At 39.3% G+C, this 15,327-nt stretch overlaps 1 protein-coding gene across 6 annotated transcripts in view; it reads right to left on the bottom strand.

Moving 5' to 3' along the window:
• PHF3 (PHD finger protein 3) overlaps positions 1–14,708 on the bottom strand; it is a 92,134-nt gene extending 77,426 nt beyond the window's left edge. The window contains exons 1-2 of one of the 6 annotated variants that reach the window (XM_070376168.1): positions 14,434–14,708; positions 1,031–1,299 (exon numbers count right to left, since the gene is read on the bottom strand). In XM_070376168.1, coding sequence (XP_070232269.1) covers positions 1,031–1,274 — 244 coding nt within the window. In that variant the 5' untranslated portion in view covers positions 1,275–1,299; positions 14,434–14,708. Of the gene's footprint in view, positions 1–1,030; positions 1,300–14,178; positions 14,391–14,433 lie in introns of those variants that run through there. The other 5 variants (XM_070376162.1, XM_070376163.1, XM_070376164.1 and 2 more) reach the window with 5 other exon arrangements.
• Positions 14,709–15,327: the final 619 nt, after the last annotated feature.

Here is a 15,327-nt window from a genome sequence, read left to right as displayed (position 1 = left end):
AACCTAACTTCTCCATGTGAAGCTGCTTTTCCTTTGTCTAATTTTAGCTTACAGAATAGCTAATTGCTCCAAAGTTTGTTGTAATATTTTCTCTGCTTTATTAAAAAAAAACCTACATATTTTTCCACATATTAATATGATCTCTGAAGTAATCTCTTATTAAGAATTTGATTAGCAGTACAGAAAGTTATCCTCTGAAAGTTACTTTCAGTTACTTCAACTATAGATCTGAAAGAACTGTCATCTGTCCAGTGGAAATATAATGCAAGCCACATAAGTAATTTTAAATTTTCAAGGAACCACTTAAAAAAAAAACTAAAAACAGGTGAAATTAATTTTAATATTTTATTTAACCAAAAATACCCAAAATATCACCTCAACATGTAATCTACATTTTTAAAACTTGATGAAACATTTTATAACCTTTTTATTCACAATGAATGTTTAAAATGTGCAATTTACAGCACATCTCAACTAAGACAGACTCATTTTAGGTGGTTAACAGTTAAGTGGATAGTGGTTGCTATGCTGGACAGCACAGGCCTAGAGCTCTTTCTCTGGTTTTTGAGATATTACACAAGTACAAAATACTAAAAGACTTGAAATGGGAACACACAATAAGAGCTAGGATGGGCACTGGGAAAGGTCAATTCAGCCATTTCCCTTGACTCCAACAGATGTAGGATGACATCACGTCGCAACTTATGAGACAATCACTATCTGCTAGAAGTCCCAATTTATACCTGTTGTCATAATGTAATTATTAACAGCACCCCCTATGATTCTCAAAAAAGGCATCCCATTCTGGATGATAAATTACAGTTACCCTATCTATATCCACAACATCCTCAAAGATAACTCCACATTCTTTGGAAGAAAATTTAAATTCTAATTCTGATGACTAGAAAAGGAGCTCTAAATCCAAAGGAAAGAATCCTAAATATACTACCCTCATCAAAAAAAAAAAAAAAAAAACTGCTGAAAATTCCTTTTATTTTAAATTCAGACTAAAAAAAAAAGTAAGAATTACCTGTTGAACAAGGCATCTGGAAATTGGGATCATTGCTATCCAAAACAGGCAAACAGAACTGGTTACTTGCAGATCCTAGCATAGGATCCTTATCGCTGAGCATGTTCTTCAGCGAGTCCTCTAAGACATTTTGACTTGTACTAAAATCCTCACAGACTTCATTCTCCAGGTTGGATCCTAGAAATAGGGCATCATCTAAGTGTTCAGTAGGAATTAAATGATTAAATGTATCAACTATATCCATGAAGACTTCTGTGTGTCTTTCAGCCCTATAGAAAGACAAAAAAAATACCATAAGAAATAAAGCTATCAACTGATAATCACCTAAAACCAAATTATTTTAATAGTTTTGAGTCTATGAACACACTTAGGTTATTTCTAAATTGTTTTAAAAAAATCCTCACTGCTTTTAGAATATACATTTGGACATGTAGAACCAATCTTTGGTAAACAATGTTTCTCCATCATGCATGTAGAATTTCATTTTAACAGAGACCCTATTAAAGGTTCACTTAATTAATTTTAGAGAAAAAAACTATGTATATATAGTCCATTAACTTGACACATTTGAAAGAATTACATGGTTTAAATCATAAAAACCATATGTTTTTAACCACACTCTCTTCATAAATTTAAGACTCAGACACTGCTTATTAGTAAAGGTCATATAAAAGAACTAAAATCAAATCATTTAAAGTACTGTCCCATATTTATTAAAACTGTAAACACCCTTGCTTTATTTACAACGCATTTAAATTATTTAAAGAAACACAAAAATTTTTTTGTGGGACAACAAGAAAAAAAATGGAAAGAAACTATTAATTAAACCCAACAAATCAAAACTCAAAAAAAGTACACACACGCAGGCACAGATGTGCACACACACACACTTGGAGGGAGCATCCCTTTTAAGATAAAATAAATGTCACGAAAAGAATGTATCAGATTTATATTTGTCTTAGTGAGCTATGTGGGGCTTATACAGATATCAAGCTAATCCCCTATTCAAACTGTACCTAGACATTGCTCAATAAAGTTCATTTCAAGCTCTAGAGGAGCCTTAATTATCAAAAGCTGCATTATTATTGGTTTCAGAGAATAATGAACTAATAATGTATTTTGGGTGACAGGGAAGAGTCAACTAAATAAGATCTGCTAGTACTGCTGCTAAGTCGCTTCAGTTGTGTCCCACTCTGTGCAACCCCATAAGACGGTAGCCCACCAGGCTCCTCTGTCCCTGGGATTCTCCAGGCAAGAACACTGGAGTGGGTTGCCATTTCCTTCTCCAATGCATCAAAGTGAGAAGTGAAAGTGAAGTCGCTCAGTCGTGTCCAACTCTTAGTGACCCCATGGACTGCAGCCCACCAGGCTCCTCAGTCCATGGGATTTTCCAGGCAAGAGTACTGGAGTGGGGTGCCACTGCCTTCTCTGAAATAAGATCTAGTAATATAATTAACTTAATTAGCTAGAAAATTCCACTAATTAACCTACAACATCTTGGATTTCAAAATTACAAACATTAGCTCCAATTCTACCAAACTTTCCTCAAACTGTCCTTGAATTCTTTATCCTGTAAAAATGAGAAGAGGAAGTTCAAAAACACTCTACAAACTTACTGGGTGTATATTATATGCTGCTAAACATTTTATCTACATTTTTAATTCACTTATTCCCAGTGATAATAATAACAGACTCCATTAATATCCTAGTTTTGGAAACAAAAGGCATTTAAACATGTTCCCTGAAGTCAGACCTAAACATCCAAACCTAGGTGGATGGCCCACTGCTGTAACTATATGGCCCACTGCTGTAACTCTAACCCTTTCATACTGGTAGAAAGATACCCTTCTACAAAGGTAGAAACTAACTAGATTTGACTCCTTTAAGGTTCTTCTTTTAAAAACATTTTCCAACTAGATTTGACTCCTTTTAGGTTCTTCTTTTAAAAACATTTTCCAACAAATCAGTATTTGCCTAGGGCCTTGGATAAGAGAGGGACTGACTGCAAATAACAAGAATGTACTCTGAAGGATGATGAAAATGTCCTGAAATTTGACTGTACATATACCCTGAAATTTGACTGAGTACATATACCCATGAAAGTTCACCAATCTGTTCATTTTAAATGGATGCAGTTTCACTGCAACTCAATTTAAAATTTAAAGAAAAGGAAAAAAATGGCCTCTTACAAAAGTTGATCCTCTTCTAAATATAAGATTTCAGTATCTCTTCTCAAATTTTGCAAATTATTTACACTGAAATATTAACAAAGCACCAAAATGTTAACTATTTTACTGATTATCTTACATGCATTCTCTAATTACAACATTTAGAGAAAATTGAGCTACAATAGTGATGAAAAGTCAGGAACAGTTTTAATTTCTTGAAGCTATCTAATCTCAGTACCTAAAAAGGTCAATTATCATACATCCCCAATACTTCCACTAATATATTTTTAGATTCCAAAGAAATTTTAGTATAATAAAGTTCTGGTAATTAAAAATAATTTACAAAAATGTTACTAAATGTTTACAAATTAGCTAGAACTACCAACAAATTTGTTTATCTGAATATGCTAGAATCCAAAGTTAATCACAAGCCAAAACAAACTCCTCTTCAGAGTTGCATTCCAGGTGAAACAAAGAAAAAAAGGCAATTCCAATTCAAGAAACAGTTATCTTTCTTTATAAATTTATATGTTGAATCTACTAACTATGCACTCATTCCCACAGCAGCACAAGTTTGGGAAATTCTACAAATTTCACCCAAGGTCAGTCTTTGTTGCACCAACTTCTGATCATGTGCATTTTGGGTACATTCACGACATTCAGAAGATACAGTTATACAGCTTGAAATCACCGAGCTACACCGAAGACCAGCCCATTCTAAACAAGCAATATTTTTTTTCAGTGATACTACTACTGAACCATCCCAAACTCTTTTACTAAAAAGTCTCTTCAGAACCTCTGGTATAGCCGCTTTTTTTTTTTAATTGAGACATGGTTGCCTTACAATGTTGTATTAGCTTCTGCAGTACAACGAAGCAAATCAGCCGTACATACATATATATCCCCGCCCTCCTGGACCCGGATCCCAACCCCCATCCCATCCCTCTAGGTCACGGAAGAGCACCGCGCTGAGCTCGCGGCACAAGAGAGCAGGTTCCCCCTAGCTATCTATTGTATACATGGTAGTTTCAACAGAAGACAATATTTAGTCTTTAAAGATCAATTTAAAAAAAAAAAAGTAAAGCACACTGTATATAAGATGGGTGAACCTAAATCTCCAATTTTTTTTTTTCTTTTTGGACAAAACTAGTATGACTTGTAAAGTATGTTGCCCTGGATTAAATAAACAGATTAGGAAAACAGCGTAAAAAGTCAAGAAAGACCAGTATAGCAAAGTTACATTTCTTTAATATCTTTAATTTATTCAGCAAGTGATCACTAAGCAGTTACCAAGACACATTGAATGTGCCAAGGCAACTGGGGATCTTACAAGACAAAATATGGTATAAAGCACCCCAAACTTATGGGTCCAAACAAGACAATTTCAACAGAAGTGTTTTGTGCAATTGTTATAAACTGATAAGATTGAATTTTCATAAGTTGTTCCAATAGGCTTTGGAGCCAATTCCAAACAATGCCAAAAAATCACAGTATACAGCCATATGGCAAGATTGTCTCGAAAGTAACACTGATTGGAAGTATAAATCATTTTTTTTAAATCAGTTTTATGTATCAAGTACTCAGTATCAAAAATAAACTCTCCATGCTAATTTGTAAAACAAATGTTAGCCAACTGTAGAAATATTAATTTACTTAACACAAATACCCTAATCTACTAAATGCAATGTGGTATCCTGATCTGGATCATGGAACAGAAAAAAGAGAGTAGTGGAAAAACTGGTGAAATCAGAATAAAATCTGGAGTTCAGTTAATAGTAATGTTAATCTCTAGTTTTGATTAAAAACAAAAAGTTAGCATTAGGACTTCCCGAGTGGTCCAACAGTTAAGAATCCACCTTTCAATGCAGGGAACAGGGTTTGATCCCTGCTCAGGGAACTCAGATGTCACAGGCCTCAGGACAACAAAGCTCCAGGCTGCAACTACTGAGCTGAAGAGCCACAGGAAAACTGGAGCGCTGCAACTAAGACCCAATGCAGTCAAACAAACACTGAAGAAAAAAAAAAAGACACTAGCATTATGTCGGGTGTAACAATCAAGAAAACTAGATTCTACACCATGTTTGCAACTTTTCTATAAATCTAAATTGAAAATAAGGTCAAAAAATACCCAAAGAACACTAACCTAATATACAATGTCCTGAAATACCTAGCCATGCAGATAGACAAAGATAACTGATCCAATAAAGGAGAAATTTAAGAGATGATCTGGTGTCCCTTTTATTATAATTAAACAAATTGCTTGATTTAAACAAATTTCTGGGAATTCCTTTTTTCCCCAGAGGCTCAGTGGTAAAGACTCCACCTGTAATGCAGGAGACTTAAGGGCAATTCCTGGGTGGGGAAGATCCCCCGGAGAAGGAACTGGCAACCCACTCCATTATTTCGCCAGGAAAATCCCATGAACAGAGAAGCCTGGGAGGTTACAGTCTGTGGGGTCACAAAGAGTCAGACGCAACTGAGCACACATACAACCAGACCAGAGTTTTTAGACTCTGGAGGATCACTGCTGAAGGCCTGGGGTTTGATCCCTGGTAGAGGAACTAAGATCCCACAAGCCAGGCAGTGCAACCAAAAAATAAATAAATAGACAAATTCCTGTTTCTTACACTGAAATTGTACTTAAATGCATCTTTATACTTGGCATCACAAAGTTAATAATTAAAACATAACAAACCTATCCAGGATGTATTTTAAGATGCTAATGAAAGGCATTTATGCAATTAAATTGATAATATTAACTAGGGAATACATATATATTAAAATCAGAAACTACTTCTGGGGGTTCACAGTCACACCTCAAATATGACAATAAGATGCATAAGTCAGAGAATTGAATAATTTCTTAATTCAAAATTATTCCTCTATGCATGTATTTATCAAGTATCTACTATAAAGTACTATTGTAAATATACCAGTGAAACAAACCCTATTATCAAATTCAAGGAACTTATGATGCAAAACAAAGTATAAACATATAAACAGATACAACAACAGGCAAACATCACAACAAAACATGAAAGGGTCAAACTCAAGGGCTTAGATGGCACCAGAGAGCAAGGTAAAATCCATGGGGCCAAGAAAGGCTAAGCAGGCGATGTGAGCTGGGCCCTAATGGTCCAGGGACTACTTCAAACAGACGAACAGCAGGTGCTGACTATGAAAGGTAGAGTTTGGTCCTAATGGAAGATTTAGAAAGACTCAGAATACAACCAAAAATAAGTATTAGTACTAACATGCTAAATCTGAGTCCAAAGATATTTCCCACTTGTTTCATCTGTAACAGAGAATTACAGTGCAGCCAAATTTTGTTTACACAGATAAAACCAACATATATTGTTTTCTAAGTGTTTCCTGCATGCACAAAATGCAAAAAGATTTAAAAAGCATCAACGGAAAAAAACTACACTTCTACCAAAATTCCCTTTATTAACAGTGAATTAAAACTACCCCAAACTCTCAGAAATATCCTCAAAATAAAATTATGTATTTTATCACATTTTCCTTAAAAAAAAAATCACACCCACACACACACATACAAGGCTTAACAATAAACCACTAAAGCTATTAAAGTCGTGTGTGTGTGCAAGCACATAAGTATGTAGAGGGGACAAACATGTATCAGGACATTATAAAATCTATGAAGAATAATTAAACACTGTAATAGTGGTGAGAAGAGAAAGGCCTTCTATGTATGACAGTAATTGAAGGCCTTGCTAACAAGGGCAACATGTGAGCCAAAATCTGAAATGAGGGAATGATCAGATAAATGGGGAACATCAATTCAAGTAAAGACCTAAATGCAAAGGCCCTGGGTTCCTTCCAACCCCTACACTACAGTTTAAATTAAGCTGTCAATTCACCAAGCACGCTCACTATTAGCAAATTTCTAACAGGCGGTAATAGTAGCAGTAAGAAAAAATAAAAGTACCACTACTAAAACAGTGATAAAACATAAAACTTAATGTGCTCTGGTTGACACTGCTCCACATCAGCAGTTCTCCAGCGGAGGAAATTACGCCTCTCCAGAGGGTATTTGGCCATGTATGGAGACATTTTCGGTCAACAAAACTGGAGGGCATGCATGATACTGGCAGCTAGTAAACATACTACACTGCATTTAGGAAAGCCCCGTTATAAAGAACGAGCCAGCCAAAAAACAGTGCTGAGGTTAAGAAATCCTGCTTTACACTTACTAATTTAATCCTCTCGACAATGCTATATTATAATCCTGATTATACAGAAATAAATAAAATTCGGATCAGAGAGATTAAATTACTTGCTGTAGTCAGTGGTGGAGCTGAAATTTGAATCCCAAATGTTTCATTCAAGAGTCAATACACTTAACCACTACCTAGTATTATCTCTTTACAGTTAAAATTCATTGACTATTATGGGCCAGGCAACAAGCTAACTTAAATATATAATGTCTTTAAACTTCACAGCCACACAATTTGGTGAGCTAAAGCTGAGCCAAGTTACACCCAATATTACAGAGTAAGTAAGTAACAGAACTCAAAACCACCTCTGACACAAAGGTCAGTTCTTCACCACCATTAATACAACAATGTTAAAGAAGAATAAATTATCCTTTCGGGACAGAGTCAAGAAAAATCACTAAATGGTTAATATGAGTGATTTGACATAATTCTAAAAAGTACATTTCTACAAAGCAATGCAACCTCATCACCTGCTCTACAAGCCCATTTCAAATTCGGGTCCAGTTTCTTTAGTTAGAATCTATGTGCAAGACTACCTAACAAAAAAAAGAAGGATCATAACTTTGTTACTGAATTTATCAGGTAAAAAGAATATTTAAGAATCCAAGATGACTGCCATACTAAGATCAGAGAAGACCTAACAACCTAGAAAACGAACCCTCAAGCTGAAACTGGCAAAAGCAGAATTAGCCCTCAGTGAAAAAGTTACCTTTAAAATTTACAACTATGATGCCCTATTGTCATTATCAGAAGCATCGGTACTTTGGATTAACCACAGAAATAGTACAAGCAGCTCATCATCAAAACTATGGCAGTCCAAGTTAACACATACTTCACGTGTACTACGTGTGAGGCCCTATGCTAACTGTACTGCATGCGTATCTCACTAGTCTCTCACAACTCTTGAGAAACAGAGTAGATGAGATTACTCTATTTTGCTCATGAGCAGAGCGAGGCCCAGACCATTATGTAAGTCAATTAAGCTGTCAATTCACCAAGCATGTTCACTATTAGCAAATTTCTAACAGGTGGTAATAGTAGCAGTAAGAAAAAATAAAAGTACCACTACTAAAACAATGATAAAATATAAAACTTGTCCTGGTCATGTACCCAGGACAGGTGTTCCTCAAAGATACTGCAGTGTAATTCCCAGACCACCACGATAAAGTGAGTATTGTACACAATGAAGTAAGTCACACCAATTTTTTGGTTTCTCATTGCATATAAAAGTTATGTTTATAGTCTAGTCTACTAAGTACACAATAGCATGATGTCTAAAAATACAATGTACAAACCTCAATTAAAAATAATTTATTGCTAAGAAATGCATCATCTGAAACTTCAGCAAGGTGTAATCTTTCTGCAAATGGAGGGTCCTTCCTCGATGCTGGTGGCTGCTGAAGGTTGGAGTGGCTGCAGCAATTTCTTACAAGACAACAATGAAGTCTGATACACCGATTGGCTCTTCCTCCCACAATTTCTCTGTAACATGACATGCTTATTGATAGCACGTTACACACCACAGAACTTATTCCAAATCTGGAGTCAGTCTTCTCAAATCCTGCAGCTGCTTTATCAATTAAGTTAGTGTAATACCTAAATCCTGTATTGTCATTTCAATCTATATAGCATCTTCACCAGGAGTAGATTTCAAGAATCCACTGACTTTGCTCATTCATAAGCAACAATGGATGAAGCAACACCTCCCCCATTTAAATTTTATTACAGGGTTGCAGTAATTCAGTCACATTTTCAGGCTCCACTTCTAATTTTAGTTCTCTTGTTATTGCCACCACATCTGCAGTTACTTCCTCCACTGAAATTCTGAAACCCTCCAAGCCATCCATGAGGATTGGAATCAACTTCTTCCAAACTCCTCTGAATGTTTATCTGACTTTGCCCAGATCCCTTAGAGGAATCAGTATCTATGGCAGCTATAGCCTTACAAAAGGTATTTCTTAAAAGTAAGACCTGAAAGTCGAAGTGACTCCATGATCTATGGGCTGCAGAACGGATGTTGTTGTGAGCAGGCATTACAAGGTGCACTGACCAGGTCAATGAGCAGTGACACTTGGGAACCTTTTTCTAAGCAACAGGGTAACAGTGGGCTTAAAATATTCAGTAAACCATCCTGTAAACAGATGTGCTGTCATCCAGGCTTTGTTGCTCCATTTACAGAACACAGGCAGAGTAGATTTAACGTAATTTTTAAGGACCCTAGGATTTTTAGAATGAGCACTGGCTTCAACTTGAAGTCACCAGTTGCATTAGTTTCTAACTAGAGAACTAGCCTGTCCTTTAAAACCAGGCACTGATTTCTCCTCTCTGACTATGAATGAACATCCAGGACGGCATCTTCTTCCAACAGAAGGCTATTTTGACTAGACTGAAAATCTGTTGTTCAGGGTAGCCACCTTCATGAATTATCTTAGCTAGTTCCTTTGGATAACTTGCTGCAGCTTTCACATCAGCATGCACTACTTCACACATTTGTACTTTTATGTTATGGAGACAGTTTCTTTCCTCAAACCTCGTGAACCAACCTCTCCTAGCTCCAAGTTTTCTTCTGTGTCTCCCCACATCTCTCAGCCTTCAAAGAACAGAAGAGAGTTAAGGCCTTGCTCTAGATTAGACTTTGGCTTAACAGGATGTTGTGTTTGGTTTGATTATCCACACCACTAAAACCTTCTCTGTATCAGCAATAAGGTCATTTCACTTTCTTTATTCATATGTTCACCGGAGCTGCACGTTTAACTTTCTTCAAGAACTTTTTCTTTGCATCCACAACTCAGCTAACCGTTTGGCACAAGAGGCCTACTTGGGGAGATATCTTGGCTTTCAACATGCCTTCCTCATTAACCTCAGTCATTTCTAACTTTCGATTTCAACTGAGAGACATGGACTCTTCACTCGCAAAGTTAAGAGGTCATGGCAGGGTTATTAATTGGCCTACTTTCAATATTATAGCATCTCAATGACTAGGGAGGCCCAAGGAGAGGGAGAAAGACAGGGAACAGCCAGTCAGTGGAGGCGTCACAACACACACAACATTTACAATTAACTTCACCATCTTATTAGGGTTGTGGTTTGTGGTAACCCAAAATGACAACATTAACATCAACACCAATCACAAAACAATAACACAATAATGACAAAAAGTTTAAAATATTGTGAGAATTAACGAAATGTGATATAGAAGACTCAAAGTGAGCAAATGCTGTTTAAAAAAAAACTGGCTGCAAGACTCGGTCCATACATGATTGCCACAACCTTCAATTTGTTTAAAAAAAACCCCGCAGTATCTGCAAAGTACAATAAAAGAGGTACGCCTCTATACCCAAACTGGAATCCAGGCAGCAAGATTTCCCGAGCCTGCACTTTTAACCTATCATACTTTATGGAGTCTACATGCATAACACATATCAATCTTTATATCATTAATGAAATCCTTAAAATATTGAACACAAATGACATGCCCACTTCCAAAATAAATTGGGAAATATGCACTTAGCCACTCCCTACATACGAAAAATAAAATAGATATCTTTAGTGTGTACATCATTATTGTGGAAATGATGAACCACAATTTCACAATTTTCAAAGTCTACAATTTTAGAATGTTTTCATGTGACCATCTCACACAAATTATGAGTGAATTAAAACTTAAGCCTTTGTGTACAATCCACTATGCCATTCAAAATTCTAATAAAGTTAGACTGTGACAAAAGATAAAATGTCAGGATACTATTTAAGTTTCTGCTTAACTGTTTCTCTTCACCCTCACTCCATTATACAAATGATTCTAAATATTTAAATCTTGATCATTAAAAATGATCTAGATTAAATACACAATCCATGGCAATAACTGTCCAGTCTATACACTTGGCAATTCCTCATACAATGTGTTTTGTAACTCTTGAAATATCTTCTCTTTTAACTCTAATTCAATGATTTAACAGCGCCCATCTGAATCTGGTTTCTCAACCTAGAATACATTCCATGAGAATACAAATAGTACCTGAGTCTCAAATATTTTGAATCAAATCAATGCTGTCAATATCATTATGTAATTAAAGGGCAATATTAAAGTAGAATTTTTTTTTTTTTACTGTTCTTAAAAATGCAAGTGCTAGAAATATGTAAAAATTTGCCAAGTCATTTTTGTAGTTAAAAAGAGATATCTACACTTCTGAAAAGATATTACAGGATTCTCAGAGGGTGCTCTAAAAAATGAAAGAAACAGAGCCTAAGATGTACTGTTTCAAGAAAGAAATCCAGCAACCACAAGTCCAAAGAATTGATGAAATGTAGATGAATAAAAACATTTAGAAGTCAGCACTTTAAGAATCTTGCACTCCCTAATACTTTGGTGGTGATCCACAAACCTGAGAGGCTAATCAATAACTATATTTCCTCATTAAAAAATAATAAAGATCTTACCTCCAGATTATTATCCTTAAAAATTATTAACTAAAAAAGATTTCATGAGATATCTCTGTAAAGATAAAAAAAAAACACCTTTAAGTAACCAAGAGATACCAAAAAGGTAAAAAGTTACCATGTCAAGAAAGATAACCATTATTTATATTGTAGTACCCAAAACTGACTTTCATCAAAAATAATTTTATTAACTGCCTCAAACAGGGACTCTGTATCAACCTATAGAGGGAGATGGGAGGGAGTTTCAAAAAGGATGAGATATATGTATATCTATGGCTGATTCATGTTGAGGTTTGACAGAAAACAGCAAAATTCTGTAAAGCAATTATCCTTCAGTGAAAAATTAATTTTAAAAAGTTTTATTAACTGCTATTATAAAGTCAAAAATTATCAACCCTTCCCGATTCTAGTACTCAAAATAATTATGATTTTAACATTACAGTTTTAAATAAAGACAACTTCCTTTCCTTATCTCCATCCTGAACGTTGCTTTGAACCAATGTGATTTTTCACCTACATTTACACAGACCACTTCTCATCTGAGTATGCAACAGATGAATATGTCACAGTATCAGCTAGACAGTTATCTGACGTCTATCCCAAGAGCACTGTTAACGCATAACTAATTCAGTGTGATCGTTAAGGAAGTTCAGTATCCTCCCAATGGATGCAAAAGCAGTATTAGTTACATTTCCATGTTCTTCAACAAATGGCTGCATGAAACGGGGAAACTTGTCCCATCACTGCTACTGCTGCTGCTGCTAAGTCGCTTCAGTCGTGTCCGACTCTGTGCGACCCCATAGACGGCAGCCCACCAGGATCCACCGTCCCTGGGATTCTCCAGGCAAGAACTCTGGAGTGGGTTGCCATTTCCTTCTCCAACTCATGAAAGGAAAAATGAAAGTGAAGTCGCTCAGTCGTGTCCGACTCTTCGCGACCCCATGGACGGCAGCCTACCAGGCTCTTCCGTCTATCACTAACTCCTCACAAATCTCCGGTACAGCTACCAAATAAAGCTTACACTCTACGGTTGTAGTTCTGCATACTTAACAAGAGGCTCACCTCGGCTGAGTGGATGTCTTTCTGCTGCTAAGGAACTGACTGAACTGTTAGTGTTTTCATCAGCACAATAAGAACTGTTAAAAAGTACTTCCTTCAATTCTGTTACTATCCTGCGGAAATGGAGTATATATTTTAAAATAGTGATGACGACGATGCTGATGGAGGGAAAATTCAATATCGTTATATACGTCCAGTAAACAGAACTGGGTAGAAATAATAAAGGAAAGGTCTAAGTGGTAATAATGGTAAAGAAATCACTATTTGAAACAATAATATTCACAACACACCATGTGTGCTCTGGAATGAAGATACAAGTTCAATAATATACGAATGCTGCAAAAATTTCCTGGTTCTTTGACTCCTCTCTCGCCTACCAGAAAAACACATCTACAAACATTTTCTCAATCCCAAATACTTCATTCAAGATTCAAAAAATGGTAGCTAATGAATGAATAATAGGAACAATTTTGGAAGATCTCAACCAGCTTAGAAAAGGGAAGACAAGTTCGAACCCAAAATAGTAACTAAATAAAAACAATGTAGTATTTAAGTACCTCCCCCCAAACCAGCTTAAAATAACTAGGTAAAGATCGCATTTGCAAAGGCTCAATTACCTGTTTCATTTTAAATTATCAATAAACGCAATGAAAATTAGGACTGGGAAGATATTAAAGCGTTGTTGCCGCCTACAGTAATCACTATTCATGATCATGCAAATAATTCCTGAACAGCACCAATTATCACACACTCTTCTTAAAATTAGAGTCTTGAAAAACAGCATTTAAAAACTCAAAGACGGGAACGAACCCTCGGACCCCGCGATACAGGGCTGGGCAGAAGCAAGGGCGCTGTGCGGCACCAGCATTCTCCCCCTTTCTCCGTCCTCCCCACCCCCGGTCAGGTGACCAGCTATTTAGCACCATTAACACCCACGGGTCGACAAGTGGTTCATTAAATTACAAGTATTGTCGAAGGCCAGGTTCCGGGCTCCTCACTTCAAACTATGCAAAAGGAGGCGACAGTTTGGGGCCCGACCACAAAAGCGCGCAGCCGCGAGAGGGAGGATAGAGCGCCGACCCCGAGTCCCGGCGGTGGGGACCCAGCTCGGCTCCGCGGGCGGACCCGGGCCCCAGGCTCTACGCTGCAGAGCCGGGGCGAGGCCTGCGGGCTGGGCCTCCGGGCCGCGCCGCTGCGCCGCCGCGCCTCCCCGCCCGAGCGCCCGCGCGGCGGCGGGACTCACCCGAGGCGGGGGCGCGGAGCCGGCGGGAAGGCCGCGGCCCGACCCTCGCCGGGCGGCCCCGCCACCGCGGCCCAAACGGTCCCGGGCGGCCGAGGCGGCGCGGACAGGCCGAGACGTTGCGCAAGAGGCCGGGGGGCGTCCCGGTCTGCGCGGGAAGGAAGCGCGGAGCCCGGCCGGCGGAGGGCGGGAGGCCGCGGGGCGCGGGGCAGAGGGGGAGGGCCGCGCGTCGCCGGCCGCCGCCGCGCCGCCACTCACCAGCTCCGCCGACAAGCGCTACCTCAGGCAGCGAGGGAAGATGGTGGCCGCGCCGCGCGGAGGAGGGGGCCGGCGCGCCGAGAGGGGGTACGCGCGGGACGCAGGCGTCGCTGCCGAGGCCGCTTCCTCCTCACGGCCAGCCGGACGCCGCGGACCCCGGCGCCCCGGCTTCCGCGCCGCCCTCCTCAGCCTTCGTGCAGCCGCCGCCGCTCAGCGCCCCAGCAGAGCGCGCCTCGTGGGGACCGTGCAGCGGCGCGAGACCCCGAGGCCATCTGCGTGCGGCGGCGGCCCGGCGGCTGGAGCGCGGCCGTGTCACGTGACCGCACTGTTTACCGTTCCGGGGCAGCGCCGCGCCTGCGCGCTGCGGGACTCGGGCCTCCGAGGGCGCGGCCCGCCCGCGGGCCCGCTGGAGCTGCGCGCGCTCTCTCCTCCGCGGGTCGGTGACTGCTCGCTCAGTGTGATACTGATGAGCACGTCTCTACCCCTGCGCTGCTCTTCATGAACGGGGCATGGGTCCCAGAATGGCGGGCGAGGGCGGAACCGACCGACCCCGAGCCGAGGGATCCCTGCTGGCCCTGCACCACAGTTCGCTCGCGAACCGCCTCGCCCTCTGCTTGCGCATGTTAGCTATCCTCTCTGCTTTCAGGACTCGAGAGGCCTCCTGATCTAACTCAGCAGCTTTCAACGGTGGCCATAGGTTTCCTGCAGGGCCCCCAAGACGTTTGAGAGGGTCTCCAGTTCTTGCAACTGCCTAAGACTAAATTTTCTTCGTCTCCTTCAACCGAAGCAACGTGTAGCAGTTTAATGCAGAAGCAGATATGAGAATTCAGCCATTATCTACTAAGGCAGACATTGCGCAATTTGCAAAAATTTAAAGTAATGCCACTCTTTCAT

Source organism: Bos mutus, chromosome 9 (genome assembly GCF_027580195.1).
Source record: "Bos mutus isolate GX-2022 chromosome 9, NWIPB_WYAK_1.1, whole genome shotgun sequence".
NCBI lineage: Eukaryota > Metazoa > Chordata > Mammalia > Artiodactyla > Bovidae > Bos > Bos mutus.
This window is presented reverse-complemented; position numbering and strand designations above follow the sequence as displayed.